General features: G+C 37.0%; 2 protein-coding genes across 2 annotated transcripts in view; one reads left to right on the top strand and one right to left on the bottom strand.

Annotated features, from left to right (window-relative positions):
* The window catches only part of LOC136877741 (peptide transporter family 1-like), a 133,985-nt gene extending 120,646 nt beyond the window's left edge, over positions 1–13,339 (top strand). The window contains exon 15 of the mRNA XM_068228730.1: positions 12,070–13,339. Within this exon, the coding sequence (XP_068084831.1) occupies positions 12,070–12,261 (192 nt within the window). The 3' untranslated portion in view covers positions 12,262–13,339. The remainder of the gene's footprint in view (positions 1–12,069) is intronic.
* An 814-nt stretch (positions 13,340–14,153) lies between these two features.
* LOC136877378 (RRP12-like protein) overlaps positions 14,154–21,029 on the bottom strand; it is a 129,465-nt gene continuing 122,589 nt past the window's right edge. Inside the window, exons 18-23 of the mRNA XM_067151364.2 lie at positions 20,726–20,985; positions 20,477–20,637; positions 18,394–18,555; positions 17,165–17,269; positions 16,897–17,083; positions 14,154–14,450 (exon numbers count right to left, since the gene is read on the bottom strand). Coding sequence (XP_067007465.2) covers positions 14,342–14,450; positions 16,897–17,083; positions 17,165–17,269; positions 18,394–18,555; positions 20,477–20,637; positions 20,726–20,985 — 984 coding nt within the window. The 3' untranslated portion in view covers positions 14,154–14,341. The remainder of the gene's footprint in view (positions 14,451–16,896; positions 17,084–17,164; positions 17,270–18,393; positions 18,556–20,476; positions 20,638–20,725; positions 20,986–21,029) is intronic.

Here is a 21,029-nt window from a genome sequence, read left to right as displayed (position 1 = left end):
AGCAGCAGTGTAGTGCTTTCAGAAGATGTCAGCAAAAAGCATATAGTTGCCCAAGGGAATTGCTAAGGAGATGGTTGCACATTTATGTTTTAAAACATTCATAGTACGGAACTTCATGTCAAGTCTCTCAACTTTTGTCTCATATTTTAAATCTGTGGAAATAAAATGAAACATTTTAGATAGTCCTGGGAATATGCAGCATTCTGAAATGATGGATCCACATGTTGAAAGAAGGTAATTCAGTAAGCTCCAGCTTTCTACCCTGCACAGAACAACAGACCAGCACAACATTACGTTGCAACTGTCATTTTTAAAAATCTTAATCTTCTTACTTCAATTTAACATTTGATACCCTTTACAGAATCAAGATCATCCGTGATTATGTTGCCCATATATTTGAATTGTTTGACATGCTCAATTAAAACACCAACAAGGGCTAATTATGTACTTCTATGGGAATTGTTGCTGAACACAATGGATTTTGTCTTACTGGAAAAAGAAATAGGGTTGCCAGACATGTCCTTTTTATTATTTGTTCATATGTCTGGCATTGAATGGTACCGTGCATTTTGAAGTTAAAAAGGTGAAAATATTAAAAATAACACAAATTATTCAGCAGGCTTTCCTCAACTGGCAACTGTGCAGCATGGACTGTGTTCCCATCCAGCTATTGCTTCATGACTCACATTGCAATATTACATCAGACCCTCACTGATTAGTGCTGTGTGCATTTATATGCTAATGAGAGAGATGCAATTTACTCTGTTCTTTCCATGTATGGTAATGTTTTGTACTTTCCTAGTAGTTTTCAAATTTTTTGTGATAGCTTCAAATAAGATAATAGCTACTACACATATTTCTAAAACTAGACGGGGTGAAAGTGAAATTTAGAAATGAGATGTAGATTTTCTGACAAAATAAGATAATATTATCTGTGCTTAAAAGTTAGACGTAATGAAAGCGAGTCAAAAAGTGACAATTATAAGTGACTGTTTTGTAGCAGTTGGAAATAAAAGTGCTGGTGATCTTGAGAGATATCAATAGAGCTAGGATTGGGAAAGTAGCAGCCAGGGCTTTAATTGAGGCACAGCCCCAGCATTTGTCTGATGTGAAAATGGAAAACCATGGAAAACAGTCATCATGGCTGCTGTCAGTGGTATTTGAACCCAATGCAAGCCCATTTAAATATTAGCCTAAATAATGTGCCCTGTTTTTAAAAATAAAAGTCTGAAATTAAATGAAAGAGTGTCCTGCATCTGACAATTCTGACACAGCAATGCTACAAAAAAAAAAAAAAAAAAAAAATGACTTTAAAAAATTGGCAAGTCTGGAAAAAATAGTGATCCTTGAGGACATGTTACTTTTTCTCTGCTTGAGAGCAGAGAAGAAAACTATATCTATAAAAGGACCATAATGATAACTGGATGATTTATGAGGTACTCAGAGGTTTACCAAGCAAACAGAAGGCAGTGACTTGGTAGTCAAGACACACTTCCTGATCTTGATATTTTGACATTTTATTACGGTTAATATTCATGTTTATTACAGATTTTCTGGTCTTGATGATATTTTGAATTATGTTTTGTGGTTTACATTGTGGCTTGTGTCATTTTCTGCATTTATAGTTGTTTTGTCGTATACTTATAGGTTAGTACACGTGTTGTTTGTTTACGTTTATCAAATGGCTGCTATGTTACTCTATATCACAAATATTTTATAGATTAACTAAGACAATCTTCGTTTAGGACAATTAAGGCAGTCTTTAGGCCTTCATGAGTAAGAATTGTATCATCTTGTGACCATATTATTTATGGCTAAACCGTCTAATCTGCTTACACACGATATCAACAATTTAGGTTAGGTGCTGCATTTGGACATTTTACTGGATATATTGGATTTATATAACAAATCTTACAATATAATTAACTGGATGGTAGTATTGTGGTAGAACCTTTATGATATCGTATAGATTATTTTAACGATTTGCATCTGATTTTCCTCTGTTACATTACCAATGTACAACCTCCGCGATATCATTGTGGGGTACCTTCTATGACGGCTTTGTTGGTCAATTTCTGTACCACTGTTGTTGAACAAATGATAATATTTAAACATTATTATTCTGGCACTTCACATCAGCTGTTTACCTTTGTGTTAGCAGTGGAAAGAATTATTACAGATTAGCCACACACTCCAGAGCATGGTTGATTCTCGGGAAGTATCAAGCACTTCAAGTGCTGTGCCTACATTTATTGAATGCAAGATATGTCACAGAAAGTTTACAAAGAGGGGCATTAACATACACATAGCAAAAGCTCACGAGCCACTATCTAGGACTCATCATTTGTAGATAGGGAACAACTGCACGTTAATTTAGGACTTCCTCAGGCATCTCAAACTCTTCATCCAAGTTTATCAGCTAGAAAAACTGTGAATTCTTCAAATCAGGCATTTGACAATATAAATTGTCAGTGTCCACACTGTGGATGTCATTACTCCAGTTCCCATGGGGTCAAAATACACATCAGCAAAGCTCATCCTGATATTCACCGTCAAATTTTAGTTTCTCGAAATGGACAGGGGGTTGATCTCTCTCAAAATGTCGAAACAATCGTTCAAGAAAGTGACCCTCATGCTAACACGGAAACTAAAGATGTCAACACTTTATCGCATGAATTTAAGCAGAAAATGATGCAGTAGCATAGTAGATTTTTTTTTTTAACTTGGCAGACGAGCAATTTAACCATGAGATTAACATTTAGTGTGAGTTCTTAGCTTCTGCGACTGATCTACTCCCTGGCCCCAAACATCCGTCACAGAAATACTACCAGTATAGGAAAAATAAACAAACCACAGACAACCAAAGGAAATATAAACAGACAACCAATCCTGAATGGGCAACAAAACGGGACCGAATAAAACGCTGCGAAAAACCCAAATATCAGCTTATCCAGTACCACTTTTACAATCAGCACAGAAAGGGTATTAGATCTGTTTCAAATTCCAATGCTGAAAACTAAAATTCCTTCAGATGAAATATTCCATTATTTCTCTGAAAATCTTGGGCAACCTAATGACATAATTCGATCCAATGATATTGATAGGGAACAAATTGACATTTTATTTAATGGCACTATAAGCCCACATGAAATCAGCTTTGCTGTTAATCATATAGCCGTAGACACATCACCCGGTCCAGTCCACGTTCTCGTCAGAGTTATCAAAGACAGTATTGTAGTCTACATAATATTTCACATTGCCACACGTATGTTGAAAACTGGGGTTGTACCTTTAATCTTCAAAAAGGCCAGGACTATTCTAATCCATCAAGGTGGAGATACACTCAGTATTAAGAACTGGAGACCTATCACAATCTGTTCAGTAATAAGAAAAATAATTGAGCGGGTCCTTGACAGGCGTCTTTGTGAACAAGTTGTCCTAAACCCCAATCAACGAGGATTTACTAACTCCTCTGGAATGCATGTCAACACTGCGATACTCAACTCTCTTCTCCATGAAGCCAAAAACAAACAAGCCAATCTGACTACTATATTCTTAGATATACAGAAAAACTTTGACAACATTGGTCATGCTCATTTTAATGATACACTAAAGTCGTTACCAAACTTGCGAATTTAATCATGAATCTGCAAACAGGAAATGTCACACAAATTCAGACGCAGGGAAGCAAAACAAGACCTCTCTTGATAAGCAGGGGAGTTATGCAAGGATCTCCTCTGTTGCCAATCCTGTTTAATCTCACCATCAATCATATTCTGGATGACCTTAGCGAAATGTCGATATCTACCCAATATAGCTTTCAGTTGAGTCCAGATTATGAAGCTCTAACAGTATTAAGTTTCATTGATGATGTAGTTATTGTTGGAAAAGATTCTGAGTCAGCTTTAGTACTTGCTCATGCGGCCATACATCAATTACAAGAAATTGGGCTAAACATCAATATTGGAAAATGTAAAGGAATATGCATGAAACATGGTCACCTATCAGAAGAAAAACTATTCACAGCAGATGAAAAACAGATACCATGTCTGAAGAAAGGAGAATCTATTAAGTATTTGGGTGTAAATTTCTCCAATGAAATTACTTTCCAGTCTGTCAAGGTTCTAAATAAGCTCAAAAACACCCTAGAGCTCCTCCATTTCTTCTCCACTTTTGCATTCCAATCAAAAATTTGTAATCATTTCCAGTTTGGTATATAAATTTCAGACAGTACGACCACAAAAGATTTTCCAGTCAAATTTATAAATGACACTGATATTATGATTAGGGAAGCATTAAAGGAAATTTTGCAACTTCCCATGGATGTTCCGAATGATATGATATATGCTAAAATGAAATTTAAAGGTCTGGGTTTATTTTGTGTATCATGGGAAATATATTTGCAACATATTAATGCATGCAAAATTTTGAAATCTTCCAATAATATTTTTTTTTTACACTCGATGAGAAACTTACGTTGAGAAATCAGCATGAGCCTCACCGCATTGAATGTAGCAGAAATAGAATCTATTCGAGCCAAATACATGGTTTTGTAGACACAAAGAAAGTTCGACTCGAATTGAGAAGAAGAGCTTTTGACAACTGGAGCAAGAAAGAGCATAAAGGCAAAGGTGTAGTCCTATTTAAACAGTATACTCCAGCGAATATATGGATTTGTGATCATAAAGGATTGTCTTGCAATGAATGGCATGATGCAATAAAAATGAACGCCAATGTTTCTGCTGTGCGTACTGTACCTGGCAGATTCCAGGGCAACAGCCTCTGTCGGTGTTGCCACAGAGAGTTCGAAACTCTTTCACATGTCCTAGGAGCCTGTCCACATGGTGAATTACTATGCACCTCATGCCATAATGTAGCCAGATCAATGACAGCTAACACTTTAGGAGGACAAGGTTATAATGTCTATGAAGAAGTACGTGGTCTCTCCAACAGAGGAAGCCATTTTTTTAAAAATTTTTTTGCTTGTTGCTTTACGTCGCACCGACACAGGTAGGTCTTATGGCGACGAGGGGACAGGATAGGGCTAGGAGTGGGAAGGAAGCGGCCGTGGCGTTAATGAAGGTACAGCCCCAGCATTTGCCTGGTGTGAAAATGGGAAACCACGGAAAACCATTTTCAAGGCTGCCGACAGTGGAGTTCGAATCTACTATCTCCCGAATACTGGATACTGGCCTCAATTAAGCGACTGCAGCTATCGAGCTCAGTAACAGAGGAAGCAACCGACGCATTGACATTATTGCTTTTAAGCCGTCCTGTTCTGAAGGTTTCATCATTGATCCAACAATTAGATACGAGACCAACGAAAACCACCTAATCCAGTTACAAAAGCATAGTAAAATACTAGTCTAAGTAAATAAACTAACTTGAGTAATTATAAAGTGAGTAGGCCTAATGAAATCCAAGAGGAGTCTGAAATTGGAATTTTAAGTACATTAACAAACAATATAAACTAGTTAAGAAATCATAGTATTCATATTAGTTACTGCTTTAGTGCGCTTTTAACTATAAAACTGATCCCTTTTAGTATCATTCTAAGCACTCCCTTTTAGTATCATTCTAAGCACTTAGTAAAGAAGGAAATGCTTGATATTACTATATACTAGTACTATTATAGGCCTACCATATATCATCTATTTATCATAATGTATTTTGTACATTTGTTCGTTAAATATTTCATAAACCTCATGTTTTATCGTTATAAGAACGCCACTAAGTTTATTCAGTGAAATGAACATAGCTATGAAGCGTGGTTCATGTTTCACCAGGCCATTATGAAACACTGCTTCTCTTGTAATCTGAGACAGAAGAGTGCTGTACGTCCACACAACGCTTCACTGTGCCATCGCGAGGCACTGTCCAGGTACTACATATAGGAACACTGTTTCTCTTGCAGTCCGAGGCGGAAGTGTGCCATGTGGTACTCTCTTACTAAAATTCTGTTGTAATTACGGTAGACTTAACTGCAGTTAAGAATTGTGTAATTCTTGTGTATTATTCTCTGTTTCCAGTAATTAACAGCAATTTTCATCGTGTTAGCGTGTTGTAGGAATAAAAAATAGTACAATTAAGTAGTACTGTAGTAGCCTAAATTAATTAACTTACTGTCGTGTGATCTTTGTGAACTAACCTAGACAATATTTCTTTCCTTTCATTTTTAGTTTGCACGGAATAAGTTATCTTATTTTTCCTTTTCTTTTCATTATTTAGTAAAAAAATGGCTAAGCAGTGCGAGTGTAGGAACTGTGGGTGTGGCCAGGCATTAAGGAGTATGAGGGAGGAGTTGGAGAGCTTGAGGGAGATAATTAGGATTCTCTCAGAGGACAGGAAGGAAAGTAGGCCTCCAAACAATGTACAGGATACAGTAGGTGTAATAGAGGGATGGGAAGGAAAGGGGGGAATTGTGGAAGACAGGTGGTCTAATTTTTTAAGGGGAAGGATATTGCAGGCTAAGGGCTCCATTCAGGATCAAAATTCAGGACAGGTGTCAGTGAGAAATCGGTACGAGTCATTGCAGGGAGAACAACCGAGAGAAGGTGAGGAACAGGAAACTGTTGCCAAGAAGTATGGAAGTAGAGGAAAAGGAAGAGGTAGGAAAGGGAAATGTGGAGTAGTCGATAGGAAAAGACAGGTGGAACAGGGTCAAGGGATGGAGAAAAGGGAGGAGGAAGTAGCTTCTGCAGCTGTCAGGAAAGATAGGACTGACCAGGAGGGGAGGGGATCAAATGAGGTGGGTAGGGTTGAGGCTCTGGTCATGGGGGATTCTATTGTTACACATGTTGGGAAAGTGTGTGGAGGAAAGGGTACCAGGGTAGAGTGTTATCCAGGAATTAGGTTAAGGCAGATGTTGAGGAAAGTAGAAGAGAAGGGAGAGGGGAAGGAGAAGGTGGTAGTGTTTCACGTTGGTACTAACAACGTAAGATAAGCAGGTATAAGTACCAACATAGTTGGGGATGTGTGGGATCTGGTAAATGCAGCACGGGTGAAGTTTAAGGAAGCGGAGATTGTTATCACTGGAATACTGTGTAGGAGGGATACTGACTGGAAGGTGATTGGGGATTTTAATGAGACTATGGAGTAGGTATGTGGGAAACTCGGAGAGAAATTTCTAGATCCTAATGGGTGGGTAGGAGATAAGGATCTGCGCTCAGATGGCCTTCACTTACACCGCAGTGGTACATATAAGTTAGGAAATTTGTTTAGAAGGGTTACAGGGAGGTACATTCAGGGAAACAGGGTGGCTTAGGGAGCGGTGTTAAGAAAACAGCGAACTGTAAATCAAGTAGGGATGACATAAAACTGTTAGTACTCAACTGTGGAAGTATTGTAAAGGAATAGAATTAAGTAATTTAATAGATATATACTTCCCAGATATTGTAATAAGAGTTGAATCATGGCTGAAAAATGATATAATGGATGCAGAAATTTTCTCACGGAACTGGGGGGTGTATCGTAGAGATAGGATAGGAATGGTAGGAGGGGAAGTATTCATTCTCGTGAAAGAAGAATTTGTAAGCTACGAAAAAGTTAAAGATGACAAACACGAAATTCTAGGGGTAAGGCTCATCTCTAAAGATAATAGGCAACTTGATGTCTTTGGAGTGTACAGACCAGGAAAGGGTAGCGCAGATGCTGATTCAGAATTATTTGACAAGATAATCAGCTATGTGGGAAACGATAAGGAAAGGAACGTGATTGTAGCAGGTGATCTCAATTTACCAAATGTCAATTGGAAAGGTAATGCGAACGACAGGAAGCACGACCAACAAATGGCAAATAAGTTAATATGGGTAGGGCACCTGATTCAGAAAGTGATGGAACCAACTAGAGGGAAGAATATTCTGGACGTGGTGCTGGTAAAACCAGATGAGCTCTATACAGAAACCGAAGTAATAGATGGTATTAGTGATCACGAAGCTGTTTTTGTGGTAATTAAAAATAAATTTGAAAGAAAGGAAGAGATTAAAATTAGGACTGTTAGGCAGTTGTTTTTTTATGTCAACTGTTCTAGGTATTCTATTGGAGCACAATTACTTATTCAATAATATTGAACTGTATTATATTTATCTATATACTTACTTTCCTGCGACCGAGGAAAATTACTGGATCTTCAAGCTATTCTCCATTTTACTTCGGCATTTGAAACGACAGTGCCTAATGTTGAATGTGTCGCGCTGATCACCGGGAGCCGGCATGTTGCTTCAATGGATCTACTCGTCTTCAACTCCTGCACGATTATGGATCTTCGTATGTGTTCGATTGTGATGTGACTTTGTGCCTGACAGTGTTTAAAAACGGGCTCATTTAACCGTTCTCCGCTATTCATAAACATTGTAGGACTTTGCCTAGCGCTGCGTGTGCCATGCTGCCGCTCAGAGAATTGCGCACTGTTTTCTTTTGAGTGACTTGCATTTTATTTCTTCTGAGTTTTACAGTGTCTACCCCCGTTCATTTTTATATCGCCTCTTCTACTGATCCGGAGTGTACTTGATCTTTCATTTCCTTTTCCTATGCATTGTTTTTCATGTTTTAATCAGCTGATGATGACCTGGACTAGGGTCGAAACCGGTACCATTTCTACTTATTATTAAACGGGAATGTAATTCACTACATTTCTTATTCTTTTGTATTGAATAGGTTGAATCTCTTTATCAATTATTTCAATTTTAACTGTAAGTGGTATGTGATTACAATAATAACAGTAAGTTATTTATTAAACTGACCACCTAATCAATACGATAAGTCATTGTCTTGGATGATTTACATTGATCTATTAACTAAAAATGATATTTATTACATGTAAGTGGTATGTTCCGAGCTGTCAGTGGAGAGATGGCGTGGGAGGACATCAGTAGACGAATAAGTTTGGATGGTGTCTTTAAAAGTACGAAAGATCACAATATGAAGATAAAGTTGGAATTCAGGAGGACAAATTGGGGCAAATATTCATTTATAGGAAGGGGAGTTAGGGATTGGAGATGTTCAATAAATTTCCAATTTCTTTGCAATCTTTTAAGAAAAGGCTAGGTAAACAACAGATAGGAAATCTGCCACCTGGGCGACTGCCCTAACAGATCAGTAGTGATTGATTGATGTGTTGATACACGCTTCACTATGCCATCGCGAGACACCATCCAGGTACTGCTTGTCGTGCAGTCCGAGACGTAAGTGTGCCATGAATTGATACATTCCTTCAAAGCAATTCGCCGTGGGGTACTGAATGTTTTGAAACAGTCAGCAGTGTCACTTTGCCCATCTCTACCTGCCACACCTGCAGGGCAGCAGCTTTCTGATGAATTTATGAGGCATTTCCTTCTCAAAGGCTACAACCACCACCTAAACCTCTTCTTCTCGTAGCCATATGTTCTCCCTTAGTTTCTCAGGTTTGATATTGACCGTCCAACCCTTGGCCTTACAGGTAGTACCATTTACTGTCACTCATGGTAACAAGATGTTCCTGACCTGACATAATCTACAATAACAATATAACTTCCTGATTCTGTATGCATATAGTGGGGGATAAGAGGTCATCAGCAATGAAGGAAACAAGAAAGAGACTTTAATCATGGTTATGAGGTTCTTGCAGTGAAATCCTCAATTGGAGTTCACATGTTCATTATCATGCCTGGGACAAGTAAGAACCCTAACCTATAACCGTCAATTCTTTAACATAATTGTTCTCACAGTTGAGAAGTACATAAGACTTATGTTCTTAAATATTGATGTCCATTATGTAATGAACAGTTTTAAGGAATTAACTTCATTACTGTTACATCTAAGAGCCTCCGTGGCTCAGGCGGCAGCACGCCGGCCTCTCACCGCTGGGTTCCGTGGTTCAAATCCCGGTCACTCCATGTGAGATTTGTGCTGGACAAAGTGGAGGCGGGTCAGGTTTTTCTCCGGGTACTCTGGTTTTCCCTGTCATATTTCATTCCAGCAACACCCACCAATATCATTTCATTTCGTCTGTCATTCATTAATCATTGCCCCAGAGGAGTGCGACAGGCTTCGGCAGCTGGCACAATTTCTATCCTTGCCGCTAGATGAGGGCTTCATTCATTCCATTCCTGATCCGGTCGAATGACTGGAAACAGGCTGTGGATTTTCACTGTCACATCCAAATCAACATCAAAAAGTAGATCTGCTCCTCTAAAACATAGATGAAACTTATATTTTTGTCAAATAAAAAATTAAAATAACTGTCTTGTCATGAGGCGCTAATCGAAAGAGAAGTCAAGTTAATTCTGCAGAAGAAACTAATTTATTCACATGAACTGAAAAAGCTAATCATAGTACAAGAAAAGAAAAACAATCACCAATTGAATAGCATGACAATGTGAAGATGGTTTTTTTTTTTTCCTTTACGTCTACAACAATGGGATAGGACAGGGCTAGGGCTGCGAATGAAGGGGCAATGGCCTTAATTAAGGTATAGCCTCAACATTTGCCTGGTGTGAAAATAAGATGCCATGGAAAACCATCTCCAGGGCTGCTGATAGTGGGGTTAAAACCCACAATTTCCTGAATTCAAGCTCACAGCTACATGACCCAATTCATGTAGCCAACTTGCTCAGTATGAAGATGGTTACAGTGAGACCATCCAGTATTTCTGTGATGGGGATAGGGTAACGTGGATAGTGGGCCATTATTTGTTTACGGTACACAAGTAGGTCTGACTTTTGCTCAAACTACAAGAGAAAGAACTGTGCTAATCAGAGTTTGTCTGTCACTCTTTTGTATCATAAACTTAAATAATAGTCATAGGCAAGCAGCGGCACAGTTCCAATTGGAAATCCATCATGTGCATTCAATCTGCCCCTAAATGCGTTCATTATGAACAGGAAAACAGTTTCTCTGTTACAGACTGAATATCAGTGCAAAAGGATCCATTTTTTAAACACTCATGCCTCAATAAAGTTGGGGTAAATGTATTCAAACACTGCTAAACACAGGAAGTTAAGATTATTTGCAGCATGTATGCTCCTACTTATTTGTATGAGCAGTTGCTTTCACTAATGAATTAGGCCAAGTCAATATACAGTTCCCGTCTGACTAGGGTTGCCATAAGGTTCAGGATGAAATTCAGGACACCAACATCAACAAGTCCCAAACATAGGCAGACTCCACGGGAGCACTTGCCTGCGTTCTTATAGTGGTACAGGGATGCAATAGTGTTTTGGCTCTCGTAAAAATATTTGATATATTCATCCTTGCCTCCGTGCTTAAGACCAAACCTTGGCACCTATGGTTCCAACGAGTGTATTTGGGTAATTCCATGTGAACTATCCCATCCATTACCAAAAGACACACTTGTTATATGACGTTAATGTTAAAAATCAAATAGAGAAAGAATAAGAAATCATACTTTAAGTAAAATAATTACTTTACAGACCACTACAAAATTATATAATATTCAATGTTATTTGCATTGATTTTTAAATAACAAATGAGATATTCCCTTCCAAAAGCATTTGAGCAAAATTTTAAATAATTTGCTCTGATTTTTAAAATTCAGAACATTTAGGGATTTTAAAAAATTCAGTCAGGACATCGGGACACATGCTCAAATTCAGGACAATCCTGCTTTTTCAGAACATGTGGCAACCCTACGTCTGACTGACAAATACTGTATCTGTTGGTGTAACTAAAAATAACTTTAACTGAAATAAATCTACATTTTATTGAAATAATTGCAAATGTCAAAGAAATGTAATTAGAATTTGTAATTTATTATTTATATTATTTATATGTTATCTATTTATATTTGTAATTTATTAGTTGTTTAATCTAAAGTACATATTAAGAATACAGTACTAAGTATTTGTCTAGGAAACAGCAACCACCACTGAACTGATTGTCCATTTTTGCCTCCGTCAACAAGTTCATTCTGAACTAGGTGGTGTTTGCTAGCTTTGTGGGCTGCTCATCAAATGTTTCAGGGTTTGTCCGTACATGGGTTAATGTGACCCCGCTTAACCAGTTTAGAATATTTCTTTTGCATATGTCCAACAAAGGTATCTTGAAATATAGGTCATGTCTAAATCTTTGTAGGCGAACGAGTTTTTCATGTTTGCGGGTCTCATCCTAGTAGACATGCTCATCTTCATGGTGATGATCAGAAGCTACACTTTTGTCAACATGGAGGCAGATGGTTCGTCATGTGTTTCCCTCCGGGAACTCACGCCACTGATAGAAGTGCAGAATGACTCTGAAACGCCCAGCTCTCAATCAAATGAAAAATAAAACATTAGATCAGCCATGCTGATGTATATAACAATGCGAATAAAATACAAGAATAATCCCATGACGGAGTTCTCCACCAATTACACCAAAAGCGATAGGTGAAGATTTAAATGTATTTATTCAAAGCTGATTATGAGAAGGACCAAAGGTCTCTTCAGCTATAACTGACATGTTGATGTATACAATACTGTAAATAAAACCTGACAAGAATAATCCTATCACTGAGTTATTTATTTTTATTTCTGCAAGTGGTTCAACATCATACTATCTCATCAGAGGTTTTCAGCGATGACCAATTAATTCAATAACAATTGGTGAGGATTTAAATTTACTTATTCAAAGTTACAGGTCCTTTTAGTTAACACCGGATAGTTCAAGCCTGCAAGAACAAATTTATACTGCTGCACTCAAACCCATGTAACGCAAAGACTATTCTATATATCAACTTCAAATTTTTAAATTACGAACTGGATTGATCATCTTTTGAGAAGCTGCTGATTGTATCTATACCTACTATATGCTACAAGTGCTATCTATACTCGACTTTTGTGCATCTGAGTGATTGTTGTATTCCAACACACGAGACTGTTGACCACGATTTGATTATGGTGATGCTTGTTGTCTAAAGGGGCCTAACATCTAGGTCATCAGCCTCTAATGGTACGAAATGAGATGAAATGCAATGACAATTTAAAAGTCCAAAATTAATCCACTGACTAGAACTTAAAACGTGATGAAGAAGAATGAAAGGATAAATATGAATTTAAGATAATCAGCGGAGCCAACTCGCAATACTGAAAGTTAAAAATAATTACAAAATCGATCCACTGGCTACAATTCAAAAAGATGACAATGAACAATGATTATGAACTTATAACAATCAGTAGATACAGCCCGCACTATATGAGTGACACCGTGGGTCTGCATTGCCTGTGATTAGTACTTGCTATATGAGAAACACCACGGGAATACCAGCGCCCATGATTAGTGCACCTAGGTGCATATATTCTCGTAGCCCATCGCGTACGGTCGGCCGAGAAACTACGAGAATTCCTGGGGCCTGTCACCAACATATGTATGTTCTGACACCTTTCCAGAAACTATATTGAAAAAATAGTATTACTGACTAAGGGACTGCTTACAAAGCACAATTCTGAATCAATGATTCTTGTTGTGCAAAGGGGTCCAAAATCCAGGGCAATGGCCCCTCATAATGGTACTTATCGCTAGTAAAGTAGAACCATGGTATTTCTCAAGTTGCGGTACTAGACATTAGACATTAGAAATGATCCAAATGAAATGGTATAGCCATATGAAAATGACTTCACATACTTTGAAAGAACCGATGCCTTTCCTGATACTAACCCAATGAGGAGGATTTACTTTCTATTGCATGCACCTGTGGTAGTTGGTAGTGTGATGTGTTGTATGCAAATGAAGATGTGTATAAAAACAAACACAAACCCCAGTCCCCAAGCTAGAGTAATTATCCAAATGCAGCTAAAATCCCTACCTCAACCTAGAAGCAAACCCAGTGCCTTCTATACCAAAAGCCACTATGCTGACCATTCAGCTAAGCATACAAAGAGGGGTATCCTGGTCTAATAAATTAAATATGGAAGGACCTGGCTGAGAGAGGTGTAAATTGGCAAGAGAAAATCAAAGAACAGTTGTGGAAGGATAGAATCAAATGGGAGAGGCTCATAAAAACTGCAATCAACTTACTAGATTGAAGCAACTGATGATGATATTTGCACTAACTAAAAAATAAATGCAGCATTGCTAAACTTGGATACTTGATAAGTATCAAGTAGATAAGTAGATCAATGTGCTCTGACTTGTTCATTCACACAAACACAAAACAATACAGATTTAGAACAATCACAAACAAATTATAAAACACAATAACAATTTATTATTTATCATTAGTTTCAAAACAATAAATATAGCGAACAATATATGCGCCCCACCTAGGGTGCTTACTTTCCTTAAATATGTCAGTCACTTTGTTTCCTTCCTATACAAACTTTAAAAAATAAATACCATATTAAGTTTTGTTCTATATACATATTGACAAGATTTATTTTCTTCGCTGAGCCATTTTTCCTTTGGCTTTAGATCCTTTCCTGGCTCCTGTCTTCGCAGCTCTCACCAAATTGGTAAACTGACCAGCATGCTTCATCTTCTTCCTGTGGAAAATAACAAAAATATACTGTTATTGCAAACTTTATTTCATGTATTAATGTGAAAATATATATAAGTGTCTTTCACAGCATTAAACATGCTTCAATGAAATACCTACTAATTAGCTTAAAAAAACTAAAAACTCCATGGTGCTTTAGCCCTGACATGATAACCTCCTCGCTAAAAACTAACATTGGAATAGCTTTCCGAAATTTAACTAGATGCGAGAAAATATAAACTATCCTCTGAAATCAGTTATGTACCCTGCCATATCTTGAGGTGTATCACTTTCTTACTTAATTTAAGTATACGGTATACCATTAAAATTAAGAGATCGTTTACTTCAGATTTATTTTTAACAAGTTAACAACTGCTATCAGCCACGTTATTTACGCATTTATTACGAAAACGTGTTATCCTCTTTCATTTCAAATTTTTTTCGAGAACAGCAGTCGATGGGTATTACTAATCGACTCCAATATCGCCTTCGAATGTTGACAAGAGAGCTCGCAAATGCACATGACGCGAAAACTATACCGTACCGAAGATGATCGATCACATTTGTGTACTATACTATATGTATGATGAAAACATACTTCAAGCGAAGTAGAGAAATCATAACCTTCTCGCTATAAATTTACATGATAATAGCCTTTCCATAATTTAACGGACGCGAAAAAATATAAACTAACCTCGTAATCAATGTTGCACTCTGCCATATCTTGAGGTGTAGGCCTGTCTCATTCTTACTTAATTCCGGTATTTAACATTAAAATTAAGCGATCGTTTATTCAGCGGTTATCTTTAATGAGTTAACGGTTATCGGACACGTTATTTACACATTTATTACGAAAACATGTTCTCCTCAATCATTTTCCTCGCGGAAGAACAGTCGACAGGTATTACTAATCGACTACGACATTGCCTTCGAATGTTGATGAGAGAGCTCGCTGGTGGGTATAGCGAGAAAACGATACGGTACCAAAGATGATCGATATAAAGTATAATGACTCGGTGCAAGACCAACTACAATTAGTCTTGCTCGGTGCATAAATATCAGCAATGTAAAAAATCGAGCCCACGTAATTGCTCGTAATAACGGATGCGTCAGTGATAGGGTTCTCGTTGTAACCGAAGGATAATACACAGTTTAATATAGGAATTTTGAAGGGACGGACAAAAGTTACCGTTATAACGGGGTTCTCGTTATATGCTGTACTCGCTATAGTGGACTTCTACTGTTTTTTTTTTTTTTTTTTTTTTTTTGCTATTCGTTTTACGTTGCCCCGTCACAGATAGGTCTTATGACGACGATGGGACAGGAAAGGCTTAGGAACGGGAAAGAAGCAGCCGTGGCCTTAATTAAGGTATAGCCCCAGCATTTGCCTAGTGTAAAAATGGGAAACCACGGGAAACCATCTTCAGGGCTGCCGGCAGTGGGGTTCGTGTATAAAATTGATTTTTTTTTTTTGAATATGTGGCATTCTGTACAGTCGCTACTCAACAAGCAGGTTTATCAACGACGACGACTTATTTAACAGGTCGAAACCGGTACTGTGTTTTAATGTAATTTAAATTATTAGACACTCTGTATAATAAAGTATTGATTAGGTGGAAAACTCTCATCCTTCATTCTTGTGTATGTTGAAAAACAGGATATGATGAGGAGAATGCCTATCTATTTCTATTGCTCCCTCTTCGCATTGTGACCTGTCATCATATTTATCCTGTAATGACTTCTTATTCATGTTCCTATCTTTCTATACATAATTTAACAATAGTAACTGTTGTGAAAGTGTTACTTTGGTACAACCAGCTTTTGCAACTTATGAATGGAAAGGTTCACTGAAAAAGAAGGAGATGCAGAGCAATACAATTGCCTTGGATTTGAGAAAGCTGTATTGTATAGATGTAATATGTTTTAATTTTTCTAATCTAAAATCGTAAAAAATGCCAACAGTATTTCTTCATAATAAATGAAACAAAGAAGGTGCCAGTAGAATTATCTTCTTGTGAAAATAGACAGTGATTATCTTTCTAAATGGAATGATTTAATCATATTGCATCTTTTTACAATTCAACATCCAAATCCTAAATTTTCCAAAGTTAAAAATCTATACATAAAAAAAAATTAAAAATTAAATTACACTTCCTGACTTATTAATATTAACCTATCTGTAAGGCATTTTGTCTTTTCCTCATAATATCTTAGAATGAATTCTCCTGGAAAAATTAAGTTTGAAAAATTTGCTCTTGCTATCATTCAACAGTATAAATAACTTTCTTCAGCATATGCCACATTTTTCTTGGGTTGCTAAAACAAATTGCCTTTTTTTTTTTTTTTTTTTTTTTTTTTTTTTTTTTTTTTTGCTAGAGGTTAATAAAGTTCAGGGAAAAGATCACAAGAAATTCCAGTGTCAAAATTTGTCAGAATGTTATAATATACCTTACCTTTTATTGAGGAACTTGCGAGAGAGGGGAAGGTAGGCATAAGGATCGGGCAGACCTTTCCTCTTTATATCACCCTTAGCCTTCTTAGCCCGATATTCAGCCCCTAGTGAAGTTCCTGGAATGTTTGCATTCTTTGCTTTCTTTGATTTTGCTTTGGCTATTGGCCTATGAATTCCTGTTCCACCAGCTGCAAGTATAGAAACAAGAGATAAATAACAAGTCTAAGTAATAACAGCACTAAAAGCTCTCCATATAACACAAGACTTACCTTGATATTTAGCTGGTGGCTCACTGGTAGCATCAGTGCTCATACTAAGTCTCCTCTTCCTCTTGATGGGACCGGTCTTCACAGAACTACCATCATCCTCTGCATCTAGACATTCACACAACAATTAGCAAACTATAATACTGACCATTAGAAAAATAGGAAGCTGGGTGCAAATGTAAATGAGCTGTTAAAACAAAACAACCTAGTATTCATCAATTAGTTAGAGCCTGTCAAGTTATCAGCCCGGAGACTGGTTGGTTCTTCAAAATAGCATCACCAAAGTTTATGCAGTTTAAGAAAAACTGCAAAAACTGATGGTGGCACCATAATGAAGCATACAAGGCATAATGAAGAATGAGGTATTTCACCACTGGTTTTCTTTCTGGGCCAAATATATGCTATCGCTGTGTACCAACCCTAGGAACAGCACTTTTCATAACATCCAGATGCACCAATCATGCTCCAAATGTTATTACTCAGCACCACCCATATCTCAGAAGCTTCCATACTGTCACAGCCACACAAGAGACTGAGACTTCAGTGGAAGATACATTTTGCTCTGGCTTGTGCCAAGAGACAGATGAAAACATTGAAAGCATCAATCAAGAAATAGCAACACGTGGGTCAGTTGTTGTATGCCTTGGTAATTATTGGGAGACAGGAGTTCCTGAGATATCAATTGATTTTTACTCAATTCTAATTGATATATTTAAACCCTGATAAAAGATAATACCCAACACATATTATAAAAGCATTTCACAATCATACTTCATAACCAAGGCTTCAATTTCTATGACTTAAAATCGCTGAAAATATACATGCACTTATTTCCTTTAAAAAAAACACAAAAATATTACAAAGACTTGGAAATACTACTGTAGTACGACTTAAAAGAAATGAAATATTGTCCAAAATTTGCTCCATAGACCAACAGCTTATTAAAATTAATCTCATATATCAGCTTGCTGAATTTGCTATAAAAGCTATTAACCAAGATTTTTTAATATTTGATTAAAACAGCCAGAGATATAAATGTCACCTATCCACTGCCTGCCACTCTACTATACTGCTATGTACAAGGCAGGAAGTCAACTATCTCTAGCTTGAGTCATTAAGGGATATCCAACATTTTCAGTTCAATTCCATATTGGATATAAAAAAATTATGGTATTTCTAAAGTTTACTTCCACATGCAAAATTAATTTTCAAGATCTTATGTAATGATTTACCACTCTCTGAGTCACTAGCTGTGACGCGCTTGTTCTTCAACGTTGTCTCCTCCTCACTATCACTGTCATCAGCAATTATGAGTCGTCCATCAGATGCCACTTTAAACTCTGAAGATTTCTTCTTCTTTTCCACTAGATTTCTCACCTTTGCAGGATGGGTAGCTAAAACAAAATCACTGCATTAAACAAAATCGATGATGATGATGATGATGACGACACTTACAGTCTAAAATGCACTGTGATAGTGGAATTATGATTAAAAAATTAGCAAACTGTCCTCTCATTCTCAAGTGTAGACTGAATTACAGTATATGAAATTCATATTTGCAAGCTTGGGTACAGAATAAAAACCAAATGCACCAAACAGTTGGCTAATCTTTAATTATTAACCTTCTGTAAGGCGCAATACATTTTCTTTGCTATTTGCTTTACGTCACACCAACATAGATAGGTCTTAATGGCGATGATGGGATAGGAAAGGCCAAGGAGTGGGAAGGAAGCGCCCGTGGCCTTAATTAAAGTACAGCCCCAGCATTTGCCCGGTGTGAAAATTGGAAACCGAAAGTGGGGTTCGAACCCCCTATCTCCCGGATGCAACTACACAGCAACGCGCTCCTAACCACATGACCAACTCGCCCAGTAAAGGTATTTTCTAAATATGGGCTAATTATAATAATAAAAACCATGTTAATTCAATTTAAATTATGCTTTAATTGAGAAATTACATTTTCATGTGTTGTTTTAAACGAAATGTGTATTTTATTAAAAATTATGACATTTTAAACATTTAGAAGCTTTTTGGTTCTCTTCATGTTAGAGAGACCAATTGCAGGGAAACTTTATGTAAAGAATTTGCTCCGTCTCATCAGAACTGAACTACAGTCAACCATGCTGTTCTAATAATGTCGAAAGGTTTTAATTCAACTGACTGTTATTCTACTGATGAGATAGTGCTTTCATTGAACTCTTCAGACAAATAGAAGGATATCATGAAAAATACTGTATTTTTACCTATATAATTTTCCTCCCTAGCAAAATTTCCCCACCCTTAATTTCAAAATGGAAAGTTGGGAGAAACTAAAAATTTGCTTAATTTTCCTGCCATGATTATGTAAAAAAATTCCATCATCATGTTTTCTATTTTTTTCAAAAAAAGCTTGTGGTTGTGTGGACGTTGTCCTCTCATTACAACAACCAGTTACCAGTTTGCAGGCAGCAACTGAGAAGTGCAAGCAGCAACACTACAGTAACGGGACTACTCGGCAAGCTATGCATAGTGTTGCTTTATAAAGTTTAAATTAACAGAGATCGCACTCCCAGAAAAGAAAGGCAATCATACTGCAACTCACGAGTTCTGTGTAGAACCATCACATGTATGGTATTGGTGTTTTAAAAGAAAAAATTAGAAGAAGAAGAAAAGGTGCAGAGTGCCAAGAAGACAGCCTAACAATTTTGGGGACCAAAATGAGGCCAGTATCCAGAAACTGAAGAAAAAATACTATTAAAATATGTAACTGAATTAAGAAATGGCAGCTATTCGGTTTTGTACACAATGCTAGAGTTCAAGGAGTTGGAAGTCACAGAGAAAGGCAATACAGGAATCTCACAGTTCAAAGCAAGCAGCGGGTGGCTGTGCAGATTCATACAGGAACATTTTTCTCTTTGAAGGAGGACATCACTGACTGCTGACTGCTGAAGGAGCACATCGAGAAAGAGGTGAAATTTCAGTGGTATTTTAGATTCAAAAATACATTTGCACAATTTTTCCTCCTCCCATGTTCTGAGGTTAAAAAAAAGCTAAAAAAGGCAAGGAAATAGATCAAGGGCAATGAAAAGAACATTTAGCTGCAAGATAAAATTAGTAAATCCAAACTAACAAAATAATGCTGATTTCATCTCAGATGCATTGAAGCTTCCAACTGTTGTTGTTAATCAAATCGTACGTCCATTTAATCACAGATTTATCATAACAATAACAGTCGTATCGAGTGAATTTCAATCACGCAGCAGCCCCCATAAAAATTATTATTATGAAAAAGTAGTTAACATAGCCTTAGTCTCAAAACATTTTAATAGTACTGACCTGTAATCCTCTTTGAAGCTGAAACATCAGTAAAATCAACTATAGTGTCTGCATCTTCCTTAATCCAGGCACTACGCTTCTTCTTAGGGCCAGATTTAGTATTTGAAGGAGTGTCCACTTCCATGTCAGATTCATCAGATTCTGCCAATATCTCATCAATACTAAAAATAAGAAGCAAAACATGACAAATACACATTTGTTGCCATTGAACATGCAGAGAAATATGTTAATACGAAACTCTGTAAATACCTCTTTGGCTGACTTTTAATTGCAAATGCTTCATCGTCATCATCTGAATCTTTATTTCTATCCTCAATTTTCTGTTGCTTCTTCCTGGCGTGGATTTTTCGTAAGTTACGTAACCGCTTGTGCATTACTGTATCAGAAGCAGGCACAAGATCCGATATAGCCTCATAGCTGAATTTTCGTACTAGGCGATCTAATATATCTCTGCATTTTGTACGAAAATGGCGTTTGTTATTGTCTGTCATTCCAACTAAGCTTTTCATCTGTTTAAACAAAAATAAAACATGTTAATAAAAAATCTGTGTCA

This window comes from Anabrus simplex, chromosome 7 (genome assembly GCF_040414725.1).
Source record: "Anabrus simplex isolate iqAnaSimp1 chromosome 7, ASM4041472v1, whole genome shotgun sequence".
Taxonomy (NCBI): domain Eukaryota; kingdom Metazoa; phylum Arthropoda; class Insecta; order Orthoptera; family Tettigoniidae; genus Anabrus; species Anabrus simplex.
This window is presented reverse-complemented; position numbering and strand designations above follow the sequence as displayed.